At 39.1% G+C, this 13,667-nt stretch overlaps 1 protein-coding gene across 4 annotated transcripts in view; it reads right to left on the reverse strand.

Annotated features, from left to right (window-relative positions):
- Window positions 1-13,575, reverse strand: part of kiaa0319l (KIAA0319 like) — a 28,954-nt gene extending 15,379 nt beyond the window's left edge. For 2 of the 4 annotated variants that reach the window (XM_034200729.1, XM_034200727.1), the window contains exons 1-6: window positions 13,037-13,574; window positions 6,348-6,513; window positions 5,256-5,362; window positions 2,393-2,661; window positions 1,989-2,069; window positions 1,510-1,735 (exon numbers count right to left, since the gene is read on the reverse strand). In XM_034200729.1, coding sequence (XP_034056620.1) covers window positions 1,510-1,735; window positions 1,989-2,069; window positions 2,393-2,661; window positions 5,256-5,349 — 670 coding nt within the window. In that variant the 5' untranslated portion in view covers window positions 5,350-5,362; window positions 6,348-6,513; window positions 13,037-13,574. Of the gene's footprint in view, window positions 1-1,509; window positions 1,736-1,988; window positions 2,070-2,392; window positions 2,662-5,255; window positions 5,363-6,347; window positions 6,514-7,678; window positions 7,698-13,036 lie in introns of those variants that run through there. The other 2 variants (XM_034200728.1, XM_034200730.1) reach the window with 2 other exon arrangements.
- Window positions 13,576-13,667: the final 92 nt, after the last annotated feature.

Below are 13,667 nucleotides of genomic sequence, written 5' to 3' on the forward strand. Positions count from 1 at the left end.
GGTGCGAGTGGCAGTGTTCATTCAACAGGAGAAGAATACATAAAAGCATCTTGGGTCTAGTTACACATGAAACATAAATGAAATTATTCCAAAAGATTGTAACCAACTGAAAGCTATTAAAGAATTGGCAAAGAGGCTTCCAGTGTTTCGGCACCAGGGGGCAGTTCGGTGCCTTGCTCAAGGACAGGCGAACTGGCACCAGCTACTAGTCAATACTCTGTGTTTTTGGTCGGATCGGGATTTGTACCGGTGACACTTAGATGACCAAGTAAAGTCCCTACAGACTGAGAATGAAGCCTATTAAATACCCTATGCTACATTTATACTGATAGAAAAGACAAATAAAAGAAAACTGAGTGAATTCAACACCAACAAAACTGTACACTAGTGATTTACTGTTGCAACACCATAAAGTTGGGGGACTGGTGAAATGGAAATTGAAAATATAAATCAGAGTTATTGTATTCTACGAAACATTAAGAGTGCTTCAGGAGTTTCGCTTTCTCCAATGTCTCCAAAAGAAATGCCGTTCAGTTGCATGTACAGCTAAATGTGATACAGTCCATCAGCGTATCCAAATGTGTCAGATTCACTTTCACTGTTCATCAGATCTCATTAAGTGATGAAATATCTTGATTTATAGTTTGGATACAGCTACAGAAAGGATCCTATATTGCACAATTCACAGAAGAAGTACGCAATAGTTTGTATTCATTAGAACGGTATGTCACTTATTTCACAAGCCAATTCATAACACATGATTTCTATTTAAACGTTTTCTAGTCTCAAGGCCCAAACAAATGACATAAAACATTTAATAAAAACACTTTTTGCATTGTCAGGTGGATTTTCTCTACACTTGAGAAGCTCCCCTCAGAGCTGAAGACATGATGAGTAAAATGTGTTTCAAACTGTGAATGTGAGGCGTCCCTTTCAATGTCACGGCCTGTTCAAGTCTAAGCTCCTCCTAAAATACAGTTGACCTTCATATGACTTGGGTGTTTTTGTTGAAACCAGCTCCTCCTGTTACTGTTTGCTCTCTTATTGGAATTGGTAATCAAAAGAGCTACAAATATTTGTGAAAGAATGTTAAAATGGTGTAATTGTCTTTCAGGGAGGAGAGCCTGATCATACGAGTTATTCCTGTTTGTAGAAGCCCAGCTTGTCTCAGCACATTCCCGTTGCTTGGACTCATTTGGCTGTCGCACGCGTTGCTTTCATCTGGAAAAAATAACGCCTGAGCAGTCTGCTATAAAATGTGTGGGTAGTGTACGCCTTTATTTTGTCAATCATCAGCTAAAGTGAAAACAAAGGCAGAAAAATGCAAGCTTAAATGGACAAAGATGTGAGTAAAAAAAGAAACTTGTGTGAAATCTCGCTCCAGGGCTGCAAAACCACATTGCTGCTTCTACATTATTTAGTAGCTCATTGTTAATCAAGACATATTACTGAACAAGCCTAAAATAGGTGATCGCTGACACTAACTGCTGCAGACAGTAGCGTTCTTACCGGCATGAGTTGGAGGTGAGATGGAGGCCTCTGCAGCTGTGTTTGGAGGCGTCATGACGGAACTGCCATTGGAAGAGGCAGCAACATCTACGGTGTCCGTTGAGTTCTGCTGGGAAGGAGCCGGAGCATTGTCTGCACTCCCATTGGCTAACTGGCTATGGGTCTCCTGGGCGACGGTGCTGGGTTCTGTGGGAGTTGGGTGACCTGTTTCCTGTTTGGGACTTTCCTGTAGAAAGAGTCAAAGAGTATGGAAACCTTCTAAGGATTATTTGTAAACTACCCTCTATGATGCAGCATGTAGGAAGGGTGATTGCATGAATGAGGAGTATTAGAAATAAAAGTATGACGGGAAAAAATGGCAGGCTTATTTCAGTGCTGTTACAAAGAGCTAATTAAAGCAATCTGCTTCCAAAAAAACCAAGATAAAGGATGCAAAGGATCAACAATTTCCAAAAATAACAGATATTATGTCAAGTTACCGTTTTGGTTTGGTCTCCTGTGTGTTTTCCTGCATGCTCTGCGAGAAGAGCTCTTCTAAGTCTTGCTCTGATGGTCGGGGTCTTAAAGTAAAGTTGCAAACAAGACATTTTATTTTTACAAAAATATTTTAGGAAATCCTATATATACAGAAACACTTCAAAATCTTCTGATAGCAATTCCAAATGCTCTCCCAAATTGAACATTCTGTGTATCCATCAGCATCATTTGATTTATGATATTTAAAAAGAAAGTCAGTAGCTGGCTGTGACTTAATGAAGGTAAATGAAAGCTGATTTTATAACCACACTGACTGTGTTCGCTTTACCCTAAGCTAAATGACAGCACCATCTTGTAAAATGATCAAATCAGTTCAAATATGTTCAGTATAGATGTTGCTCCGTACCTTTGAGAGCAGCTGAAGGAGGCCGAGGGACTCCTGGTGGGGTTGGGGCAGAGTGTTGATGGGGCAGCCCGACTTCCTGGTGCAGCGGAGGAACACACACTGCCCCCCGAGGCTCCACACAGCCGTGCAGCTGGGGTTCAAGCAGCAGGCCTCCCAACAGGTGGCCCCGCCTCTCCCTTTGGCCAGAGAGTGCCATCCAAGGCCGATGGTGCTGCTCCAGTGCATCCCCAACACCCCGCCAGTCACCCGGCACAGATTTGCTGAAACACCTGGAGGGGGATAGAAGGAAGAGAAAACAATGATGTACTGCACTGATGTCCAATCCCTGTGAGAGAGCAGTACTGTGGCAACATATTGGTACTAGTTGGTCATGATATAGTGCTGAAGTGATGACGTATTTTTTTAGGTAAGCTCACACATTAGAATTACTGTGGTTTTGAAAACAGAAAGTCGATAGGATTTTTCCATTGGATTTCCGATCATTGCAATAAATATTAACAGCGGCAACAAATTTAGCAAGATAACCTTCACAAATAAACACACATTTTATGATTTTAGAGCTTAAATGCAGCTGCCAAAAGTAAAGAGCTATAAACTAACCATGCTACGGTTGCAGGATTTCAATGACGACAGCACTACGCTTCTAACTGGTCATTTGAGTTTGTGGGCAGACCTCTGTAGCTTCTTCTTCCATTTCTTATTTGCATGATGTGATCTAGCTTGTGGTCATGGCTGTGTCAAATGACTATTTTTCAAGAGCGCTAGAAAAATGCAGTAGGAAGATGAGTTTCCCTGTCCGGCATGATGACGTTTAATGTCCCCGATAACCTTTGTAGTCTCAATAACCTACTTAAACAGTCACAAGTGGAGTATTTACTAATGTTTTTCAAGCCCCTTCACAAAGCCTGAACGTCCCTAAAGCGTATGTCAACAACAGACCCTATTTCAGGCATAAAAAAAAAAAACTTTTAACATTTATTTGACTTTGGAATAGAGGAACAGGGATTTGCAAAGATGCGGACTCATTAGTGTGTTTTACGACTCATTCCTGCCGCACACTATGAGGGTGAAATGGAGGACAACAGTTAAATGTCATGGCAAAGAAAGTCTCTAAAGTGTTTTGTGTAGCGTGTGGTTTGATCAAAAGGATCCGTCAAAGGATCCGCTACCAGGCAGCGCTTCCCAGGCTTTTCAAGATTTCCCTTGTTTATATCAATCAGGCCATTGTTGGGTACTCTTGGCATTGTCGAAGGCAAAGGGGCAAAGTAAAACCCACAGTGAGACTTTTCACAGATTAGGCTCCGACTGAACGTTTCTCAGAAGAGCAGACAAGCAGCCGCGATTTCAGCAGTCGGCCAAGTCAGTAGCGGAGAGAGGAAGTTAAGCTTTTCCCTGACAAAACACGACACTGATTAAAACCCAAAGCACAGTTTGCGGTACGCACCAAACTCCTCCCTCCAAGCCAGAACACATCTGAGTCATATCAGCAGTGCAGTGAGCTGGTACACTAAGCTGCCCTTTGTGCGTGTGACTCTTCCAGGGCATTGCCAAAAACTAATCTTAGTCAAGTATGAAATGAGCTCAATGAAATCCAGCTGTTCTCCAACATGCGCAAGTAATTGTGTAGACAGCTACAATGGAATACTAGGGACTGTTAAATACCACATACTGTGAAATACTACGGAATGTAAAATACTACAGACGGTAAAACAGGGTAAATTGAGATGTTATAACCCACAACTACTCAAATGAATGACCACCAAAACACAAAAGGTCAAACTAGCCATATATACATAAAGACAAATGAAAATTGCTGTGTCACTGTAAATTATGGAAACTGCAGTGACAATGAAAATTGTTTTATTTCTGTGTTGCAGTTCTGAAAGGTTGACACAGGGAAGCTGATCAAATCAAAACAAGTGTACTATCCCATAATGGAAATACTGGTTGTTTTCATTGTATTCATTTATTAACAGCCTAGTATTCTGCACTGCATTTGGAAATCTACTGTCAATAAATGTAGCTAAAGTCTTCTACAAGGCTGAGTGACCGGATAAATAAAGAGATATAGATATATATAGATATATATCTATATATATGTTTATGTGAGCTTTTGTCAATATCCCCACATATGAACAAGGTATTTTATTATTACAATAAAAACTTATTTTCATGACGAGGCAATAACAAAAAGGTGAATCAAATTGCTGAATAATAAAATGTAATACCAGCATTTCTGAAACTAGTGTTTCTTAAACTCAAAGTAAAACCTGAAAAACATAGTTTATGAGACCCTGCTGTGCCCATAACTGTTGCTGCCATGGCAACAAGAAGACTAATGTTGACTTTATGGGATGTCAGTTTAACTGAAGTCTGGAAAAACACAGGTCTTGCTGATGTCAGGACTTATGTCCTAAATGTTGCTGTATTATTGTTGTATTGTTTTAAGTGTCGGACCCCAGGAAGAGTAGCTTTTGTCGAGAGCAAAAGCTAATGGGGATCCTTAATAAACATAAACATAAACATTGCCCCACACAGGAAACACACAGAAGCCTGAGTTTGTTTGAGAAATGACGCTTTGGCCTCCGTTTAGTCACCCCCTCTTTGTCTGTCCCCCACCCCTCAACACACACATGCACAATGTCCACTCACAGAGGCACACACAGACACAGACACACAGTAGGGACACAGTAGTCCTGTGTCTCTCCGCCTCAGATTAGGAGGGCAGTAAACAAAGTGTCATAACAAGATTCCAAGAAGGATGCAGTCCCGCCCTGAGTAATCAAAGGCGTGTGAATCTACAGTGCAGATTAACACATGTGGTTCAGTCCGTTGTGTTTAGGGCGACACTTGTTTGTCTTACCTGTGGGAGAAGACAAGACTAAGAGGTAGGTCAACGTCAGGAGGAGGAGGTGAGGTAAGCTCCAGGTGAGCAGCTTGTGGTGTGCATAGGACATGGCGACCAAGGACCTAGGAACATTTGATAAAACCAAGTTAGTATTATTCATAATAATAACGAATTATATTTATATAGCGCTTTCCTCAAACTCAAAGACTCTTTACAGTATAAGGCAGGGTGGATAAACAAAGACGGTCAACAGGGATGGATTGATGGGGGGGGGGGCTTAAGGGTAGACAAAGGTGAAGAGATGAGTTTTGAAGCGGGACTGGAATTTTTATTTTTTTTAATGTAATATATATATATATATATTTGCATCGGACACTTTCATTGAGTGATGATGTCGTCACCCTAAAAGAAAATGCTTGAATGATTGAACACAACTCAATTTATACTGTAATAGTGATAGTTCATCAACTATCTTAAATGAATATAACTCAGTATGACTTGAGTTATTTAGTGTAATATTTTCCGAGCCAGAACAGATTTTGTGGTTAATAAAATGTTATTTATCGAGCTGTTAAAATGCTGCCAGACCACATTGTTATTTTGGTGAGTGCCTCCCTTTGAGTGCAGCAAAGAGGTGGCTGGTTTTTGACTGCAGTGAAAATAGTGTCATTGAAAAGGTGAACGCCCACAAATATGGATTGAGGAGGATTATTTTGTTACATAAAATCATGATTGAGTTTTGGATTAGCTAACAATTCAGTGGTTAATGTGTTTTAATGTTAATTCTATCTTCATTTAACAGAAGTGGACAACCAAAATAACATGAAATAACAAAACATTAAATGGAATAGTTGTGAAATACACTTTATGGCTCTGATGCCAAGAGTTAAAGGAGAAAACACATTCATGTCTGTAATAATTTGAGAGGTAAACACATATATTGGAAGCATTCATTCACAAAACCGTAAGTGTCATACTGAGACTGAACAAGAAAATATTTAGATTAGAAGGTTATTTCTAATTTCATCACAGCCTCTCATTAATTTTATACTCTGATCTCTCTCTCATCCCCAATCAACATATGGCAGAAGAAAATATACTTAATACCTTTCTCCCGGGCCAGGCGCAGGAAGAAGTTAGTGAGAGGGAGAGGAGTTAGGTGGGCAGCCAGGTGCTGTGGGGCGACGGGTGAAGACGGGTCAACGCCAGCACTCTGAGGAGATCCAACATGGCCGTCTCCGGGGCCTTCACTGGCTCAAAAGCTCAAACAACACTAGAGTGCAAGAGAAGAGAATAAAAAGGGGTTGACAAGTGGATCATTTTATGTCATTGATGAACAAACCTGGACCACATAGGACTGAGCGTTCAATATTACCGTATACTGGCTCTTAGTGGAAATGAATCCATTTTTTCCATTATTATGTTGTACAAATAAATGTTTCAATGCGAACTCAAACTCAAAAGTGAGTTATTGATGTCTTTGTTTTCCACATGACAAAACTAAGTGGGAAATGTGTTATACACAGTGCTTTAGCTCTTTAGAGAAACATCAACTTTATAACAAAAGTTAATGCAAATTACATTCAATTCCTTTAACTGCAGAGAGCAAAAATAGGAATGTTTCTTCAAATCTATAGTATAGTTGGAACGTAGCATTGAAAAGATGGTAACGACAAACACTATGTCATCAAAACACAGAGGAAGAAGGAAAACATAAATGATATAGTTTAGTGGTCTGTTGGAAACACACACTTCACTTCTGGCTTATATAAGAAATTAGGATACCATCTACGTTTGTTATTATTTACAACAAAGAAAAACATTTCCTGATTGAGCCTAGCCGATAACAAATTCTGCTAATATCCTGTTGGCTGTGACTCTTAAGAAAGTGAAACATGTTTCACATTCCTCCCGACTCATATGCTATAACTTTGCATATAAGGTAAAAGGTGATTAGAGGTGAAGTAAAAGTTAAGATTTAAATAACATACTTCTACGACAGGTGTCTAGTACCTCTGTCATAGCCGGAGGCATATCTCAAACCATTATACAACAACGTTTATTATGTCATCTCTCTGTCATTGGTCGCGGTCCTAGCATAACAACAAATTACCCAGCCTGTATGTTCATAACAGAAGGGAACATTTGAAGTGGTTAATGGGTATAAGGGACTGCATGCAAAACATAAACATGCCTACCCCTCTTCTTAAAGTCTTGTCTAGAGATTTAAGAGCTGTCACAATCTAAAGTTACTTTATCCATTTTAACAACACTATAGTCAATATAACGCATGTTTTTATGATAAAGTCACAGGCCATCCAGGCCCTTTGGGTAACATCCTAACACTTAATGTTCTTTCCTACAGGAAGTGTGATGAGGAAGTTTCTCATTTCAATGCAATTACTGAAGATAATACATTCATGCTGCAGAATAATTACCTTGCTGAATGAGTCACAAGAAAAAAGATCAAGATGCAGACTGTACAAAAAAGAATGAGCAACAATAGGTTCCCAGCTTATAGGAATCTGTTGTCTTGAGATCCAAAAGTAAATTCTTTCAGGTAAACTAACACTCCAGGAAGGCATACTCATGATTTGATGAGGAATTCATGATGTAAAACAGCACGTTTCCCCCTCCAACATTTTCATTGCAAGTTCTGACAGCAGAATGGGATACAAAAAAAAGAAAAGAAAAAAAAGGGGGAGTGAACAGTATAAATTCTGGGACACTGTGTTCAAGACGTATGCAAGCTTCATCTACCACAACGTCCCATCAGGAGACTATTATGGAGCAATGTAGAAAAGAAGCAAGCAGCTTTCACAAGCATCTGCTGTGCAGACAGTGTAGATGTTGGCCAAGCACTGTATATCCATAATGTTGAAAATAATATATTTCTCTGTTTGTCAGTATTTAAAAAGACAATGCACATGGTGATACTCGGTCTGTAAAATCCCACTCTGTAATATTTCAAGATAGCAGATTACCTTGGTTAAGGCTGTTAAAACCGTTATATACAAATGTTCAAAGGTTATCACTAGGCACAGATCACACACTCTCACGAACTGCTGACACAAACCTGTATGATCCACATGTCAATCTGCATTCCTGCGAATGGACGCTTGAGCCCCAGCACTCTCCTTCAGTGCTATAATCAACAGCTCAGTAAATCCCAAATCCACAAACGGTCATCAGTCCTCCAGCACTTGTTTTTCTTTCCCAGGTAAAAATAATCACAAAGCTATTTTTTTCTTAACTACGCAGCCAGTGCTGGTAGAGACTAGAGTGTGTCCAGCAGGAGAAATGCTCAGGTGCACTCAGTCACCTAGGCTGATGACAGCTCAGCCATTATGGACCTTTCAATAGCCACTTTTCCCTTGAGATGCTTCTGGAAAACAATGATCTCTTTAACCAAAAAACCAGAGATCAAGAAAAGACAAGTTCTCCCTCTATCTTTTTTTTTTGGCGGTTTCTCCCTCCTCTTCCTCTCTCTCAGTTGCAGCAGTCAATAGCACACTTGTCCAGTCTTAATTTCTTCAACGAAAACTATGACGAAAGATGTTCGTCAATGACATGACGAGCTAAAAATTGATTCTTGATAATAATAGTCTGCCTCTCAGAATGTTCATCATTTCTTTGTCTCTTAACATTCCTATAATCATTTGTTTTTTTATTGTTGATATTGTTTTGTTCTTTATTTTTGTTGTGAGAATCACTTTGCAATTGTGTAAGTGCTATATAAATAGTTATACTAATATTATTGTTGTTACCATCATTACTATTATTAATAATGTCTTCTTTATTTATCGCTGCAGAAAAGATCATGCCAGCCCACATCAAACACCTGATCAAGAACTTGTGAATCTTCAGGCAGAAAATATGAAAACACCTGTTCAAAGTTCGAGTTCCCTGTACATGGAACCATGCCTGTCCTCTGTTCCACATGTCTTCAGTCAGTTCTGGACCCCATGACTCGGACACTAGTTCTACCAAGGCTCATTAGAGGTAAGCAGTGGTAGGAGAGTGGAGTTACAGTATCTTTGTATTTAGGCTGCAAGTCGACAAGAATAGATTACAAATCGCTTAAAAAATTGTTCAGACAAGAGACACTGTGTCACGCAGCTGTGGCGCTGATATAGTCTATTCAGTGGTTTCCAAACGGTGTGCCGCGGCACACTGGTGTGCTGTGAGGTAAGTCCGGGTGTGCCGTGGGATTTTGTGACAACCATACGTTATTATTGCAATATACAACTACACAAAAATAATACTTTTTTTATTTACTATATCAGTACTTTGTAGGTTTATATGTACGTAATCTGCGCGACTTGTGCGTCCACATCTCCACGTGCAGTGCTGCATAAACATGGCTGAGTCAGCGATAACTTTCGAGGGGTGGAGGTATGCCCATTATTTTGAGTTCGTCCGAAGAATAGACAGGAATGTGACTGTGAGGTGCAAACTGTGTCCAGGCCAGAAGCTGTTATCCACTGCTGTAAACACCACGTCAAACCTCAACAAGCACCTGCAAAGAACACATGCTAAGGTGAAGCTACCGCACACGCTATTTGTTGTTTGTTTATATCACGTAGTCTGTTCTTCTTCTCTGTCTTCCGGTTGTTGTGTGTTTTGAATGACAAATACACACTACCGCCGACTGCTGGTAAGTTATTACCACTCACGCATGCGCAGTTAGTACGTGCTCGGCGAGTAAAGTAACGAGTTACTTTATGTAGATAGTAACGAAGTAATGTAATATATCGGCAAAATATTTACAATAGCACATGTTTCAATACTGATTGCTGAAATGTTACATTTATAATTTGTAGTTCAGGACCATGGACAATGCAGCTTCCTTGCATTGACAGTTCTCTGTGCTGAATTTCTGCTGAGTTTCCTTTGCCTCATTTTTTATTTTGTGACCTGTCTGGTTTAAATGAGTGTGTTGCTGCTTTGATGAAGCCTAATTTGATAAAGTTTCAAATTAATTTCTGAAATATTTCGTTAATAAATATTTCATGGTAATATAGTTGTCTTTGTCACATTTTATTTGGCATTAGTAAATAATTATGCACATTTACAGATATTTTACATGATATGAGTGATAACACGTGTTATAAGGGCTATTTTGCACAATAGGTGTGCCTTGAGATTTTTACTTGTCCTTTGGTGTGCCTTGGGCACAAAAAGTTTGGGAACCACTGGTCTATATAATATGCGGTTGAACTTAAAAATTAAATTATTTCCGGTGCAGAGACAAACACTCGAGGTGGATGTATAAAGTACATATGGTGTTAATAAAATATAGCGTATATCCCTCAATTTATCGACAATAAGAATGATAATACATACTTCCGGGAGTAAAGTAATATATCTATCATACTGTAGATCCTACACATCCACTGGAGGTAGATTTTGAAAGTAAAATATACACTTCTCACTAGAAACGTAATCATAAAGCATTATTATGGCCAAACTATCCTACAATTTAGGATTTTCCACTGAAAAAAGTGTTGGATTCAAGATTCAAAGGTTTTATCATCATATGCTCAGCAGCTACAGTGTAGAAATGTCAAGGAAATTCTTCTGACCTGAGCTCCTCCAACAATGCAACATATATAATAAAATACAAAATAAAAAGTAGTGCAAAAAATGTATATACATGTAATATAATAGAATATGATATTTACAAGAACAGAATATGAAATTAAATAATGTAAATTAAGAAAAAAATTAAATACGGTGTATTGCGTGGATAATAGACCCAATCACAGTGAATGTTCAAAACTAAAAATTTGATACATTTTTCTTTACATTTCACAAAAAATACAGGACCTTGTGAAAAGCGGAAAGAAACAGTTGAAGGAAACTGCTTAAAACTATGAAGTAATGGGTGTTTTCTAAATGTTTTCAAAATTGTGTTAATGTCCATTGTGTGTTATAAATTATTTTCCTGCTTCTAATCATTTGATGTATGAGTATTTATTTACAGACAAAACATTCTATTCTGGTACCTTTCTGGTAAGGTAGGTGCTCTGATCTGAAATGATAGATGTTCATTGAGCTACTGCAATTGGGTGAGTGTTTCATCATATATGACCAGCTTAACCATCAAGTAATCCCAGTTAAAGTTCTACTCAAGATCATACCAGTCTGACCAGCTAATGGTGGCCAGCTAGAACACCGTAACCACCAGCTGTTACCAGCTAAACCAGCTATCCCGACCAGCTAATGGTGACCAGCTAGACCACTGTGACCAAACCAGCTATCCTGACCAGCTAAAGTGTCCAAAACCCCTCTGGCTGGTCAGGTGTGTCAGCCTGACCAGCCAGACCAGCCTTGTTGGTCTAAGCTGTTTTTTTCAGCAGGGTAGGCAGGTTGGTGGAGCTTTCTCTGTAATGACACCAAGGCCCACGCACAGTCTCTCTCTTCTGGCAGCTAAAGTAAAGACAAAAGAAGACTGTATTCCTCTCCAGGCAGAAAAATCTGCACAATAATAATAATAACCTTGGCAACAAGATACTCATCCTTGGATAATATTAATATAGATTCAATGCAAGCATCATAGCAAAACCATAAACCCCTGTGCACACGATCATCATAAGAGTTTAAAAAGGAAAACTCAAAAGTATTATACAACTGAGTGAAACCTCTATCTGCATTTAAAGACACACGAGTCAACTTCTTGTAGATTTTACGGCATCAGACTCATATCAGCTGGACTTCTACTGAGCTACTAATCTTATTTGCTTTAGTCACTTTTTTGTATCCATTGTATTTATTTTGTCATACACAAATATTATCAATAGTATGAACTCATTGCAATAGACATTAACATGCTTCAAGCTTTTTCTGTTTTTAACTTGTTGTTTCTTTGCCCAATTATGTCCTTAACGCTGTCACTTATTGATGTTCCTGCTATATAATAACACTTATTCTAATTGATGGTTTTCTGTTTTACTGATGGATGAGTCAGTTGTGTTGTTGTTATGTTGCAAGTCAGATTTCCTTTGCAGAACTATAATCAATTACTGAACTGACAACAAGTTGATTTATGGATCATTATTCAATATAAAAGCTATTCATGACTACCAAACATTTGCCAGTTTAAACCTCAAGCAGTGGAATGTCTTCAATATTTATCTGGTTGTGTGGCCTGGATATTGTTTTTTTAAACTACTATTACTTTTTCAATTCAATTATATATCCAATGTTGAACTCTACTCTATAAGAGTGATTTATTCTTGCAGAGTAGGGATTTACTGACGGATTAGAGTGCAAATATGTGCACGATCGACCGCATGCATGGTGGTGTGTCAGTCAGATGAAATGCATGAGTGAACCCACTGCTGGGATAATATCTCTGAGACATGTCATCCAAAATGGTAGGCTATTGCATTATGTATCGTACCAGGCAGAAAACAGTCAGTGTTTCCTCAAGACATACCATGTGTCTAGCTGTCACAAAATAGAATACGGCCGATAACTATATTGTGCGTAGCTCAGTGCACACATACAAACGGTAATGGTTGAATCAATAACACAACACTTTGTATCTAGTACCAGATCTTCGTTTCGTTTTGACAAGAATCGACGACGTGCCGATACTGAGACATACAGCTTGAGAGATAAAAACACCATCATGTACATCACCAGTGTAATCCACCTTGAGGATACCAGCTGATGGCATCGCTATTTCACTACACGGTGCAAGTACACCACGGATTCCCCCTGAGCGTTTTCAATGGCAAATTGACATAGCACTGTTAAAGCCGGAGAAGAGTCAAATGACTTATATTTACAGTGAAATGTCACTTCGGTCGGTCGCTGTGATGTGATGTGATGTGTTGTGTCGTCGTTGTTGCTGCTGCTGCTGTCCCCGGTACAAATAATTAGGTCAGTGTTCCTATCGCTTGTTCAGCTGATGTGCCAGTGAAACCACAGTGCTGTCAAGTGATAAATACTGCTTCCGGTGGCTGGATGTTTCAAAATAAAACCACTTAGTTTCACAACCTTTGAAACCCTTGGCTGATGAAACACACACACTGATTTAAATGAACAATACTTATCAGAAAGAGTGTGTAGTCCGTTAAATAAGCCTTATAGTATGTACACAGACCGTAACTGGGTAATAGTTTGACCTACCCTGCGTCTTAAATTAAATTGAAAACTATTTACATTAATCCGACTACTTCCGCCTTGCGCCACCTGCCGACCAGCTGTCAAAGACGACCACATTAAGGTACACGTTAACAATTACCCTTCAGCGCTTTAGTCAATTAATGTTGTATTTATTTCTAAAATTAAATAATACAAGTAAAATGTCTTCCGTGACCTCAATTTATAATGCAGCTTCGCTTCTACGACGTTGCAACACGATCCAAAATGGCGTATCGGCCTTCCAACTATCCCTCTTGTGATTGGTTTTCCGAG

The sequence above is a fragment of the Gymnodraco acuticeps genome, unplaced genomic scaffold (genome assembly GCF_902827175.1).
Source record: "Gymnodraco acuticeps unplaced genomic scaffold, fGymAcu1.1, whole genome shotgun sequence".
Classification (NCBI taxonomy): domain Eukaryota; kingdom Metazoa; phylum Chordata; class Actinopteri; order Perciformes; family Bathydraconidae; genus Gymnodraco; species Gymnodraco acuticeps.